The 14,686-nt window shown below is 40.7% G+C and overlaps 1 protein-coding gene across 1 annotated transcript in view; it reads left to right on the top strand.

Annotated features, from left to right (window-relative positions):
- The window catches only part of GREB1L (GREB1 like retinoic acid receptor coactivator), a 75,986-nt gene that overhangs the window by 54,358 nt on the left and 6,942 nt on the right, over nt 1-14,686 (top strand). Inside the window, exons 18-25 of the mRNA XM_069957715.1 lie at nt 1,711-1,903; nt 3,184-3,317; nt 3,973-4,312; nt 5,825-5,940; nt 6,019-6,263; nt 7,827-8,374; nt 10,322-10,424; nt 11,756-11,914. Of these exons, the coding sequence (XP_069813816.1) occupies nt 1,711-1,903; nt 3,184-3,317; nt 3,973-4,312; nt 5,825-5,940; nt 6,019-6,263; nt 7,827-8,374; nt 10,322-10,424; nt 11,756-11,914 (1,838 nt within the window). The remainder of the gene's footprint in view (nt 1-1,710; nt 1,904-3,183; nt 3,318-3,972; nt 4,313-5,824; nt 5,941-6,018; nt 6,264-7,826; nt 8,375-10,321; nt 10,425-11,755; nt 11,915-14,686) is intronic.

Here is a 14,686-nt window from a genome sequence, read left to right as displayed (position 1 = left end):
CAATTTCACCACACATTGAATTTTTTTTCTGGTTTCGCAATGTGCTTTATGAAAAAATTCAGCCTGTCATTGCAAAGTACAATTAGTGACGCAAAAAACAAGGGCTCATGTGGGTTTCTAGGTGAAAAAATGCAAGTGATATGGCCTTTTAAGCACAAGGAGGGAAAAACGAAAACGGAAAAATTTAAATTGGCCTGGTCCTCTAAGGGTTAAATGTAACAAATTATAAACGGATACGTTGAACGGATTGCAAAAACGCAGTGTGAACCCAGCCTAACTGTTGTGTTTGTAGGAATTTAAATGGGTATTCCCATCTCCTAAACTAATGGCATATTGCCAGAATATCTAGGAACATTACTTATTGTAAGATTAAAGGGAAGTAGTGCTGGTGTAGTGCTGCATCCCTTTCTGAGCCATGCTGCAGCCCCCTCCACAACATTTCAGCGGGAGTACAGCACCCCAAGAGAAAAGAGGGTACACCAGCGCTGTGGCCCATTTATTTTCAGGATCAATAGGGTTCCTAGAGTTTAGATAGGAATATGCCTTTTAAAGAATAAATGTAGGCTGGTTAAAGGGGTTGTCCGGCGATAAAAAATTATTCACAGAATAACACACATTACAAAGTTATACAACTTTGTAATGTATGTTATGTCTGAATGGCCCCCTTCCCCGTGTCCCACCACCCCCACCCGTGTACCCGGAAGTGTGGTGCGCTATACATTACCTGTCACGTACCGACCACGGTCTCCGATCCTCAGCAGTGACGTCTTCTTCGGGAGGCCGGCGGATCTTCCCGAGTGCCGGCCGCCCTCTGCAGCGTCATCCGAAGCTCAGCCGCGATTGGCTGAGCACAGGAGCTGTGCTCAGCCAATCGCGGCTGAGCAGCTGATGACGTGGCCACGTCATCAGCTGCTCAGCCGCGATTGGCTGAGCACAGTTATGCTCAGCCAATCGCGGCTGAGCTTCGGATGACGCTGCAGAGGGCGGCCGGCACTCGGGAAGATCCGCCGGCCTCCCGAAGAAGACGTCACTGCTGAGGATCGGAGACCGTGGACGACACGAGATGCGGTGAGTATAATGCACCACACTTCCGGGTCTAGCGTGGGTGGGGGGAAACACGGGGAAGGGGGCCATTCACAGACATAACATACATTACAAAGTTGTATAACTTTGTAATGTGTGTTATTCTGTGAATAATTTTTTATCGCCGGACAACCCCTTTAAGTGCCAGATAGCCAAAGCATGTCGGTCTTCTCCCTTCCACCATCTCAAATACACTGTGGAAACAAGATATTTTGAGTTATTCTCTGTTGATGACTGATAGCCTCTGTAAAGGTCTAACCGGGTGCTGAAGTAAACAGTAATTTGTTCATCCATAATTATAATTTTTTCTACGTTTTGTTACTAAATACAGAAATGTATCCTTCTGTGGCCAATAAGTATAAGCAAGAATTGGATATATGGATTATTTCAAATGATATTTGCATATAATGTTACAGTATTGGTTATAACTCGTTTTAGACGCCCTTCAACAGATGGTCCCAGGAATTTGTTACAACGTATCTTATCCATAAAGAGATATGAATACTTGCTAGTTTGTACAGTTGATCCAGTTCTTACTGTAAATCCAGAGCTGTTACATAACAGATGTCTGATCATATAAGCTGTATCTGGAATACTGATATTCTAACCTCTTATATTTCTCTTCAGTGCATTGTCAGGGACGTTGCCTCATGGAGATCCCAGCCAGGGGCTTTGTGACCGGATTATTAATAGTTGTGAAGTGCAGGAAGCTCTGAATCTCATTGTGCTGCAAGTTAGTGCCTTCCCTTACGCCTTACAGACACAGCAGTCTAAGATCAGCTCTAGCAATGAGGTGCACTGGATTCAGCCAGACCTAGTGGTAAGGATTTTATTTTTTATTTCACTGTGCCATAGCCTTAATATATGTATAATTGTGGAGGTATATGGACACCATCACATACTTGTGCTTCTGGAGATGCATCAATTGTGTCCATGCACTTGGAACAGGAATTTCCTGTCTAATGGCGGAGTTTAGAAAAACCTGTTCTTTGCACATTAGATGAGTAGTTGTGTTTTATGTCACCATGGTAGCCCAGGCAGCCTGCTCGGACAGGTTATGCCACATTATTAGGCTATGATCACACATAGCATTTAATGTGTGTTAAATTAGTGTTAATTAGCACTATTTTTCCTTGAATTGCGCAATTCGCGATAAAATATTGATATTTTTGCTACCATTCTGTCAAAATCACAACAAAAACCTTGCTATTTTATTGCAAAATTAAGTATTTGTGGCAAAATAGCACAAATAGCATAAATTTTAAAGCTGACGATTAGGCTCTTATAACTGTCAGCCAAACACCCATGTGGCATGCAGATTTATCTATCAATCGTGTCTACGGTGGTGATTGCTCGACATACGTAATATTTTGAGGCTTTCAAACCGCTTTTGGAGTGCCTTATCAAAACATCAGAAGGTTAAAGGGGTATTCTTATTTCATCATTATTTAATTGATAGTGTGTACCCATCCAACTATGATAAGGTGACTTCAGGTAGTGAAGAACTGGACACTGACCTCTCTTGGACCAATCCTAAAGCCCCTATTGCACAGGGCGATGCAGAGGAGTAAACGAGCAATGTCAGCTCTCGTTTGCTCCTCGTTCCGCGCTTGCTGCTGCCACTATTACATGCGTCAACAGCGAGTGGGTAAGTGCAGGGGGGGGGGGGCGAAGGGGGGCTGCCCAGGTGATCACTAGATCGTCCCGTAAGCCCATTGAAGATAGCAGCGTTCTGCTGTCACTGCTCCTATTGCACAGGACTACAGCGTTGCCATAACGGCCAATAATCTTTCCGTGTAATAGGGCCTTAAGCCTACACATTCAGGGCATGCAGGGTCTAATTCAGGGATGGGAAGCCTCCAGCTGTTGCAAAACTACCATTCCCATCCCAACTACCATGCCTAGACAACCAAAGCTAAGGCCGAAGGCTCCCCATCCCTGATCTAACTAGTCTCTTCTTAAATCACCCATGAGGATGGGGTAGTCAAATGGAGCCAAATGGAGGTAGCCACTCCACCCACACGTTTGACATGTCAACAGTTTTTGAAAGTAAGCAAAATGCTTGAGAGTCTAAATCTCATCTGTATTTTCTTTTTTTAGGAGGATGTAGCCAGTGAAGACAAGATTTACTTTGGCATAAATGAATACAGTAAATCTCTTCAGTGGGGTATAACAAGTCCACTACTTAGATGTGATGAAACATTTGAGAAGATGGTGAACACCCTTTTGGAAAGGTGATGCGATAATTAGTATATTTATTTTTAACACACAAAAACACAGAAAAATGCAAGAGCAATGGCAAGATATAGACCCACTACAGACATGAAAATAGTTAAAAGCAGCCCCCCCCCAACTGCCCAAAAAAACTTCCATAAAAATAATGAGGCTCTTGGTTACCACTTAAAAATTATATAAACTGCCCCACCACGTTACAGTGGCCTCATGCTCGGGACAGTCCTACACTGTACTATGGCCTCTCCATGGCATGAAATACGCCTATGCTCTGGGCATGCAAGATCTGTCTAATACCAGCAAGAGTAATTACACCATCTGGGTGGGACAGGTGGAGTGCACGACCAAGTAGAGGCAGCCACTCCCTCATCTGGAACACAGAAAAAAAAAAAAGACAAATTTGGTCAGGTCTCCTAGAACACCATTCACACCAGGCAGGAGCACATTGCCATGGCTGAAGTTGCAAACACACAAAAACACAGAAAAATGCAAGAGCTCACCGCAATGGCAAGATATAGACCCACTACAGACATAAAAATAGTTAAAAGCATTTGTTTTTACACATAAGACACAAACACAGCTACAGTAGTTCCAATATATAGTATTTGCATATCTGAGACAACCAGTTGAATAATAACACATAAATCTGTGTTGTAGGTACCCAAGGTTACACAGCATGGTGATCCGATGCTACCTCCTCATTCAGCAGTATTCTGAAGCTCTTATGGCTCTAACTACCATGGCTTCACTCAGAGATCACACTACACCGGAGACGCTGAGCATCATGGACGACCTCCTTAGTTCCCCAGGAAAGGACAAAAGCGGACAGGGTCACATGCTCCTTGTCCGGGTTCCTTCAGTACAGCTGGCAATGTTGGCAAAGGAAAGACTACAGGAAGTGAGAGATAAACTAGGACTTCAGTATCGTTTTGAAGTGCTTCTTGGTAATCCTGCTTCTGAGCTCTCTGTTGCCAAGCATTTTGTTACCAGATTAAAGGTAAGGACATTTTTTTAACAAAATTCCCATACTAATTTGTGTAGATATTGGTAATTAACAAAGTTACCAATGAGAACAAAACTGTCTAATTTGCCTATAGCAACCAACTACAACACTGCATTCATTAAACCAGAGCAATTTGAGAAAATATGAGCTCTGATGGGTTTCTATAGGAAAATAGGAGTTTTTGTCTCATAAAGTTTGAGTAAATCTGGGCCAATGATTTTAGGTCTACGAGAGGTATTGCAGTGTACAAGGTGTAGGTCTGCTTTCCAGATTTGTATCTTGCTGTATACCCCAACAGTTACATTCTTGCCTGGTCACAGAATTGTACTGAAATACACCACAGCACCTCTGTCCTTTTCCTTTTAGATACATTTCCCCATTTTATAACTTAAATTAGTTGATGATACAAGTGAGGAGAGCTGCTTAACTATCATGTTTAAGAGGCTTTTTAAAAATTAAAGTAAAGTAACTTCTAGGATAATAAAGCTTTACTTCTGTAATCAGAATTAAAAAATAAATTTAAAAAAAGCCCCCCCGCAGTACTATGCAATTTAGTATTAAATTTAGGATACTAAAGTTATATAGGCAGTTCATCGGTCAGGCTTAAATGTTCCTTCTCTTTTCAAACATTCCCTCTATTTAATGGCTGATGTAATTCCTTATATTTTTGTAATTTTTCTTTTGTGCAGTAATAGGCTATGTTCCCACAAAGTATTTTTGCTCAGTATTTTTCAACCAAAACCAGAAGTGCGTTGAAAACACAAGGCTATGTTCACACACTGTTGAAATTGAGTGTATGGCTGCCATTTAATGGCAAATAATTTTGATTATTTGCCATTAAATGGTGGCCATCCACTCAATTTCAACAGTGTGTTAACAGAGCCTTTCTGTGTTTTCAATCCACTCCTGGTTTTGGTTGAAAAATACTGTGTGGGAACATAGCCATAGGCTATGTTAAAATATGGCCATATTTTCAGCATAATAATGCAGTCCACTCCACACGTTGTATAGAATAAAGGCCGTAAGAGATTATGACTGTCCGAAAAAGAACATGCTTATTATTTACCACCTGCTTTTGCAAAATATGGCAGTTTTTTGTTGTTTTTTTTCTTTACTCACACATGTTTTACACCTGCTCCGGATCAGGTGTAGATTTCTGCGCCCGCCATGTGGCAGGCACAGGTACCTTAAAGACCAGAGTACAAGTTCGCCGGTCTTGATAAATGTCTCCCATAATGTATAAAGGTGGATCAATCTCTTTATGCTTTGTCACTAGTAGAGATATGTCATTCATTATTACTAAATCTGATAATTCAGGAAAACGTTGTAAGTACTAATGACAAGCATTGTTCTACAAGTGGTTGAGATTCACTTTTATTTTGTATTCTTGACATATTCTATCAGCTATGTTTCTACACTGAAGTGGTTCATGGCTTATCTGCTTCTTTTTTAAATAATTGTTTTAGATGTTATGACTTACTTACGTTATCAGTACTTTATTGTAAGGTTTGGAGGGGATGTGATCAGGAAGACTGGGTTCCTAGAACATATAAGGATCTTGAAGGCCTGCCTTGTATTCTGATTCTCACCGGCAAGGATCCCCTTGGAGAAACTCTCCCGAGGTAGGTATATTGGGTTATTTTATATGAGTAGGAATGATGTTTCTTTGTGTAGTAATGTGCTGTTACTTTGTGCTTTAGGTCTCTGAAGTATTCTGATCTTCGGCTGATTGACTCCAGTTTTTTAACCCGAACGGCTTTGGAACAAGAAATTGGCTTGGCCTGTTGCTATGTTTCCAGAGAAGTCATCAGGGAGCCCACAACCGCCCTTGATCTAAGTGATAAGGACATTGATAAAGCAAACTCTATTGAGAATGACTCTGATGAGCTGTTCATAGACCTAGACAGACCTCAGAGTAATGGCAGTGAAGTCACAGGAACTTCAGGTTAGTTCTGTTTAGTTATGTCACTTTACCAAATGGACCACATGGGGAGTGCATGGGGAGTGTTTTGTATATTTTTATACTGTCTCTCCAAGACCGTGGTAACTTTCGGTAGGTTGGATGGAAAACTTAATCCCGGGACAATTTTTATGTTTCCTCTTTTTATTCTTTTTAAATATTATTATTACCCCTTTGCATTCTAAGAGCCATTACACTTTCCTTTTTCATTTTACAGAACCATATGAGGGCTATTTTTGAATTTTGAATGGCTAATGGTACTTTGTAATAAGACCCTTCATTTTACTGTAAAATATACAGCAATGCATATTTGCTGTATATGCATATTTACAGATGTAATGTGTATATCTGTGCTGCCAGTTTCCAGATGCTGATCACATGAGCATCACATGTAACTTAAGCAATGCTGTGGGATTCGGCATCTTCAGCATCCCCAGCCTCTTCCAGAATGATCGACAGCCGGAGGAGCTGGGCGGCAGCCTGGGAATACAGCAGCTGCCATAGAGAAAGGCAGGACTTGACAGTGTCATAGACCCTCATCTTTGATACTGTCAGCCTGAAATAATATATCTTATAAAGATCACAGATCATACTGTAGTGCTATAGGTATGTACGTACTGCTCATGTGATTGGCATCTGGAAACTGGCAGCACAGATACATGCATATCCTTGCTGTCAGTTTCCCTTTTAAACTGGCAAGTTATTTGTATTCCTCAGGTCTGTACAATTCCAATGATACCCAATGTGTTGTTATTACAACAATACCCAGCTTGTATGGGGTTTTTTTGTTTTTATTTTCTTCCTTTTAAGTATGTTAACTTTTCCACAAAGACAAAATTATTCAAATTGCCCTATTCTGACCGCATTAACAGGGCTGAATGACAAATTTTTTACATTGTAATCCTTAGTTTTATTGATACCACCATGGCCTAGAACTGATTTTTTAGGCAGGTAAAAAAATTTTGACCAAAAAAACTTACAATTCTGGTATTTTTAATTTAAAAAAAAAATTATCTTTTGCCGTTCCCTAATTTACTAACATTATAATTGATACAATATTATAAGTACAATATAAGTGATACAATCAATATTATGTATGTTTTTTTTTTTTAGTTGAAGAATTACATTTATAACTTATAGTGAAGTACTTCTATAAGTAACCATTGGCTTGCTTATTCAATTTATTGTTGCTCTGCTAGTACAGCCTGCCTATGGAAGTAGATCTGTCATAGCCACCACAGAGGCCTTCAGAGGGTCTCAGACTTACATTACAGTGGATCAGGTCCCTGCCATCTCATCATGAGAGGCTGATCCAACCCTTGAACCACCAATGACGTGGCACAGTACTGTTTAAATGCAGTTACAATGGCTCCATACCAGCTACTAGCAGAAGCCCTCAGCTCTGGAAAGCAGCCAGGACAACCGGTATGAAGATGGCTTGAGTCATAAGTGTTGTACCATTAACCCTGACAGAACATACATGTTCCTTTCTGAAGGGATCTTCTGAGTTTCCATCCTTAACTGTGTACTGTCTTTAATTTGATGCAGGTTCAATTGCAGAGAATGGAGTAAGTTCCTCTAGTGCAGCTGAAGAAACTCAGAGACAGCCAGCAAACCTTGACTTTCACAATGTGGCAAACTCAGTGGATGAAGGCACTTACCCAAATTCCACAGCCAGTGATTGTAAACCAGAATGTGATTCTCTTGGGACACAAATGGCCAGCAGCACAACATCAAAGCTCTCCTCCTCGTCATCACAAACTTACCAGTGGAGTCACCACTCTGTGAACAATAGGACATTGAACTTGGCTTTACCCCGTATTGTGGTTCTTTCAAGGGCTACGTATAACCTCTTGGCTTCTCATAAAAATGGACAATCTCCCTCTACAATTTCTCTCTTGCCCCATGCTGATGTGAGTTGGTCAAGATCATTAAGACCTGTCCTTTCTAAAGACTTGAGCAGTGAAGAACAGTCACTTTATTACAGGCAGTGGACAACAGCCAGGCAGCACCATGCTGATTTTGTGAACTCAAGCGAGCCCACGGGAACAAGGACTGTTCATCCTCGTCGTCTACTCCTGACTGGCCCTGCACAGGTTAATGCTCACACAGTATTATTTGATTGCACATTGATTGCTTTTTGGCTTTAAATCTGTCATCTGCAATTCACGTTCTAAACTGCTGATATTGTTAGATAGCTGTTAGGTCTGAGACAGCGCTTCTCAAACTTTTTCTACTGGAGACTCCCCCAACAGACCAGGGCAATGCCTGGGCTTCACCAGACTGACCAAGAGGGTACCTGGGCCTCACTATCTGTGGTGAAAGTCCATTTAAAAGCTGAAAATAATGCTAGGGCTACCTTTCACCAGTCTCCCAATCTCTATATACTAATAAAGCAAGTACTAAATAAATTAATAATGTTGCTAAAATGGAGATTTTTGCAAACAGCAAAAGGACTGTGCAGATCATAGTTACTTTGGTGAAAACTGGCTCCTCAGCTGGGCCTCACCTACAACTAGGGGGCGCCTCACTGGTGAGCCCCGCCTCACTGTTTGAGAAGCACTGGTCTAAGAGACACATGGTACCTTTTATATATCTGTCTTTTCATCTATAACATCAAAAAAAAATGTTCTCTGGTTATTCTCTGGTGCAGTGTGTCAAAACCCCCTCACTCCCCCTCCCATTCGTATCCCTGCTTGATAGATTCAGGGCCAGTGTTTCCTCACCCCATTAGCCTGCAGACGCTCCTGCAGTTGGAAGTTGGAGTAACTATGGATGGGGGAGCGGCGTCATGCCAATGGGCTGAGGAAACATAATGACAGGTATGCTTTAAGGAACACATTACTGCCACATTCAGCAAGGCATTGACATTTCCTTTGTGCCGTGTCATTATTAACTTTTTTCCTTAGAGATCTCTCCCTATTTCGTTATAAGGAGAATTCTATCCATTAAGTTCAGCAACACAGGAAGAAGCCACCAGGGATTGCCCCAAAAACCTATGCTTTAGGCAGCATGAAAGTCATGAGCCCTTTAACTGTATTACACATGTTTGTATGATTATGCAAACTGTTTTGTGTTTACTGCTTTTTCTCAGTAATACCACATTTTACAAAAAAGTTTCCAAGAGACAACATTTTTTGTCTTCTATTGATTTAGTCTTGTAAGGCCTCTATTTTTCCAGGATGCATCCTATATGTTTAGATTTTTTGCTTTATGTTGTGTGACCAGAATAGCACATATAATGGAAAATGTCTTCTTGCTGCATTGCAATAGCTATAATTCCATATTTTCAAGTTGTGGGATGTCTTTTTTTTTTTTAATAGAACCATTTTAGACTACATATGGGGGAGTTGTTAACAGTTAATTTTTTTAACAGTTAATTTAATTATATGGGTCATCACTATTGCAGTGATACAATATCATGTCATCTGGTTAGGGAAAACTATATTTGGATTATTGCAAGTTTACAGAAAACAATGGTGTTCTACAAGTCTCCAGGTCCCCACTGAATTATCGCGCCTCCACTTCTGAGAGTGACAGCCATTCGCTGGCTGTGATGCTGTTCTGTCTGTCAGTTCATCTCAGGAGTGGAGGTGGGATCATTCAGAGGGAGGCCTTAAAGACCTCTAGGAGGACACTGGTGAGCAGAGAGGTAAGCATAGCTCCTTTGCTTTGTGTATACTTCTAAAATCTAAATATAGTTTTTTCTTACCGGATAATCTGTTTAATGGGTTGATAATGGAGCGCCCCCCCATATCTTTCGTACAGCCTAGGTGTTGCAGTCACCACTGACAGATTATTTTTGTATAAATAAATTAGGCTTTGCTATTGAATAAAGTTGCCTTAATTGCACACAGGTCATCTTCAAGGGGTTGACATTTTTTAACACTCCAAATGAATGATGAATTTTACAGACTGATAACATACTGGACAGAGCACTTTATGATGAACATTGATACCAAAAAGGCCTTTGCTCTGGAATATAGTCTTGCTGTAGATAACTTTTTATACCATGTGCTTTTATTTTCTCTTTCAAAACACAGGTTGGAAAAACTGGTGCCTACTTGCAGTTCCTCAGGATCCTGTACCGCATGTTGATTCGGCTTCTGGAGGTAGATGTTTATGATGAAGAGGAAATAGGTGCAGGTAGGAATTTATATATCTGTAATAGTTTTTGCATTTAGAGATGAATAATATCAGTTTTAAGGGTTCTTTATCTGAATATTCCTACAAGATTACTTTATAAGATCCCTTTTAGAGTGTATGTTACATCAGGACCACAGCCAGATCAGCGGCGAATTGCATTCTATGGGAAGTTCGGGTCTCCATGTTTACAAACATGCATGAGACCATAATGCATGCAACACCTGTCCTGATTCAGTAGGGTTCGCATGCATTACAGTCTCATGTGTTCATAGCCATGGAGACCCAAACATCTGCACGCAAAGGGGAATTCACTGCTCATCTGGCAGCAGCCCTCATGACAGGTATACTTTAAAATGATAATGTCAACACCTTTCTGGATGAGGACTTCTCTACACAGCTGCAAAGCCTAAATTTTGCAGTTTTCCTACTTTACTTTATAAAAGATTTCTTGGTGCTTGGTCCATTGAAAAATGCTTTATATTGTTGGTGGATTGTGCCACCTGGACGAGGCTCCGCTTGGCCCCACTCACACTGCAGCCATAGGAATGGACCAACCTAGAGGGGGTGGGGCTTAGACCTCTAGGCCGTCCCATTCCAATGGTAGACGAGGGGCGGGGCCATGTGGCGCTGCTCCCATGAAGCCCCGCCCAGGTGGCACAATCCACCAATAATAAAAAGCATCTTTCACTGGACCAAGCACCAAGAAATCTATTATAAAGTAAGGTATGAAAAATGCTAAATTTTGACTTTACAACTGGGTAGAGAAGTCCTCACACAGAAAGCGGGGTGACAGTATCACTAAGGCAAGTATCACATGGCCATAGAGCAGCATATTACAACCACCAGATCCTTTGTCTAACTCTAAGGCCCCATGCACACAGAGCAAGAGCGGTGGAATTGTGCGCAGTGGAATGCCACCAGCCTCCCTGCCATAATGACACTCTATGAGAGACTTGCGCGCGCTACATCTCTCGGCGCTGAAGAATGAACATTTTCATTCTTCAGCGCGCAGAGAGGAGCCGCGCAAGCCTCCCATAGAGTGTCATTATGGCAGGGAGGCTGGTGGCATTCCACTGCGGACAATTCCACCGCTCTTGCTCTGTGTGCACGGGGCCTTAGTTGAACCACATTTTGGATGTTTTGGTTGTAATACAGATGCCAGTAAATATTAGGCTTTTTTTCTAAGGTGTGTTGGAAGCCTCATTGGAGCCTCATGTATACAGATCATGTAATAAGTCAAGCTACAGTGAAGATGTGAATGGAGCCTTACATGAAGCAGGATGTAAATGTAGTTTTACTAAAAGAATGGCACTTTTTATTTCTTCTTGCAGATGTAATAAAGGAAGAAGACCAGGAACCCGAAACAGAAAATGAGTTTTGGCCAGACATTGAAGCTTTTAGTAAACTGCCCTTTGACATCACTGTGCATGATCCAAAATACCGGCACATCAGCCCTCTTTATACTGCGAAGAATTTACTAACTAAACAAGGTGCATACAAGGGAATACATTAATTTAAAAAAAAGTTTATTTACAATGTCCTATTTTTAAGCATACTTGTCATTTAGGGTAACTTTTTAAGAAAATTCTGTAGTAAACAGGACCCTATTACATGGGAAGATTATCATGCGGAAATTTGTTATATAATTCAAATTTAAATCGTTTTGTGTAATTGTGGGCAAGGATCGAAAAATTGTTTGTGTGTCGATCATTCATTTAGATCTGACCCTAAAATCATTGTTAATCGTTCGCTGTAATTCCACATTCATTCGCTGTAATTCTGCATGTGTTCACTAATCGTTCAGTGCAATTTCCGAATCATTTGTTCTTTTGCTGGGATAAGATGGAGTAAAGGATTATAGTAACGATTGTAACTAACGACTATCGTCCGGTGTAATATGGTGAACAATTGTAATTGTTTATCTTTAATCGCCAATTGTTAAAAATTGCTTTTGTTTAATAGGACCCATGGGCTAGGTTAAAATCTAATTTCCTGCAGCAATGTCTGATGTCTGTGTACCTAGCCCAAGCTGTGAAGCAAGCAAGCTCGGGGTGAAATGTTATAGTTAGCTTTTTCCTTTTCAGTATCTGGGTGTTTCTTTGCTTCTGTTCTCTGAAGTCACTCTCCCACCTTATCTGCACTTGCTCCTCCCCTCCCCATAGACTTGTGTGGGCAACTTGTGACCTAACCATTCAGTGATTTGCTAATGCTTCTTGTAAACACAGAATAGAGATGGTTTTGTTTTTTTCTTTGGGCTTAATGGAAGTGTAATGTGGACGCAGGGTGGAAGGCAACAAGACTTGATTAGAAGCTAAAGAAGCATTTTTTAGGAATATATATTACAAAGTGAACCATTAGTTCTAAATTACTTCTATTTAGAATTTGACACCAAAGTGGCTTACAGAGCACCCATTCTCCTCGATCCCCACCATGTATGACTGTGCATTAAGCGATGGTGTTCCTGCGTCATCTTCATAGCATTTTTCTCCTACACGCCACCTCAGGGCCATAGAACTAATTTGCGCTGGGGTCTCGCTGTGGAGATGGAGCAGGCACTCTCTTACTGCACAGTTATATGCAGCATTGATTGGGTAGAACATGTGCTTTGTAAACGACTATTTTCTATTCACAGCCAATTCAGTGGATTTACTGTTACAGAGAGCAGTGCAGCGGAGAGCTCAGATGGCCGTTACATGGTTACAGATAAGCTGTTGCCTCATTTCTAATCAAAATGTGGAGCTAAACTGATGTCTTTTTTTTTTTGTCTGCATGAAGGAACATTTTGGAAGCCACAATGTATTCAAAGTAAAATGCATGAAATAACTCAAGCAAAATAGAGTAATAGATGCTAAGAATTTGGAATTTACTCAGGTGCTCAATGTGAAGTGCCTGTTCTACATAGGCCCCTTTCTTACACCTGTTCCTCTCCCCCCAACCCCTATACCCAATTGGTTATTCTTCATGCTTATTTTTTAAAATCTGTTGATTGAGTTGGAATAGTGTGGGATATTCTATTAATGTGAACTTAAATAATAACTTGAAATATTTTTTTTAAGGCTGGGGTCACATACATCAGGCGGTCTGGCATCCTTTTTTCATGGCAACTGATGCCACAACTGAACAACATCAAACATCCTATTCTTCTTTTTTTTTTCATTAACTATTAGTTGTTAGAGGAGACGGCACAGAAGTGATGCAAGATGTGTTCTTCCGTCCTTCGTGTCCAGCGATGCTGCATCCATATATTTAAGCGCCAGATAGTTTGATCTGTCCTATTCAAATGAATGGGGACAGTTCAGACATCACAGTTTCTATCTGGCACTTTGCTACTGTGCTGGAGGGAAACTGAGCCAGACTGCTGGATATATATGAAGGGGGTCTAGTTGTCCAAAATGCTGTATTCACTCTTAGCTAATCCTTTTTTACAGGATAAAAGTAACAGTATTTTCCATTAGATTTCCTAAAATAGCCGGCTTAGACATATTTTTCCCCAGTAAATAATCTTCGTGAAGACCATGTAGGGATGTTGCGCTCAGCACTGGAGTCCTCCTGGCCAGGAAACAGCATTGGATGTATTTTGTATCTTTCCTCATAATTCCAGGTCTGCACCTATTTTTAGCTCCACTATAATTCACAGCTCTGTTGTATGCTGACCGTGCTCAGTAAGCCGTGTAAATGCAGAGCATGGTGACACAGGGCTCTCTTATACAGAAGATATCCCAGCCATCCTGTAAATGTATCAGCTTTTACAGGGTGAACAAAAGATATTAGCAAACTCTGTGACATGATTTTCAGATTGCAGGATTCCTGTTATAAGTCTTGGTATTTTGTATGTGCTGTAAATGGTTTGTGAGCTGCTGATATGTTTACAGCTTAGTATTCTTGCAAAGTTTTTCTTTCATCAAATAATTAACTAACTCAGAAAAAGTGGTTCTTGCTTTGGAGAACTTGTGGTGTTCATGTAATAATGGTTGTCTGTTTAATGGACTGTTGGGACCCCATTATTGCTTAGAATTAGAATCTTAAGAACTTATAGTGTCACTGTCGTTATAACATTCAAAATCTAAATCAACAGTAGACATAAAGCATAGTTTGCAATATACATTCATTATTTTTTTTTTTTTGTTATCATGCTGTAAAACTGAACTTACCAGAAATCCAGGTCCAGTCTCCTGAAGGCAGATTTTCTGACTTGTACTGGTTGTAAAACACAGACTGAACAGGAATTCCGGCCAGTACAGAGTCATGGCTCAATGTGTCCA

This window comes from Dendropsophus ebraccatus, chromosome 2 (genome assembly GCF_027789765.1).
Source record: "Dendropsophus ebraccatus isolate aDenEbr1 chromosome 2, aDenEbr1.pat, whole genome shotgun sequence".
Taxonomy (NCBI): domain Eukaryota; kingdom Metazoa; phylum Chordata; class Amphibia; order Anura; family Hylidae; genus Dendropsophus; species Dendropsophus ebraccatus.
Note: the sequence above shows the minus strand (reverse complement) of the source record. Positions and strands in the feature narration are given on the sequence as shown.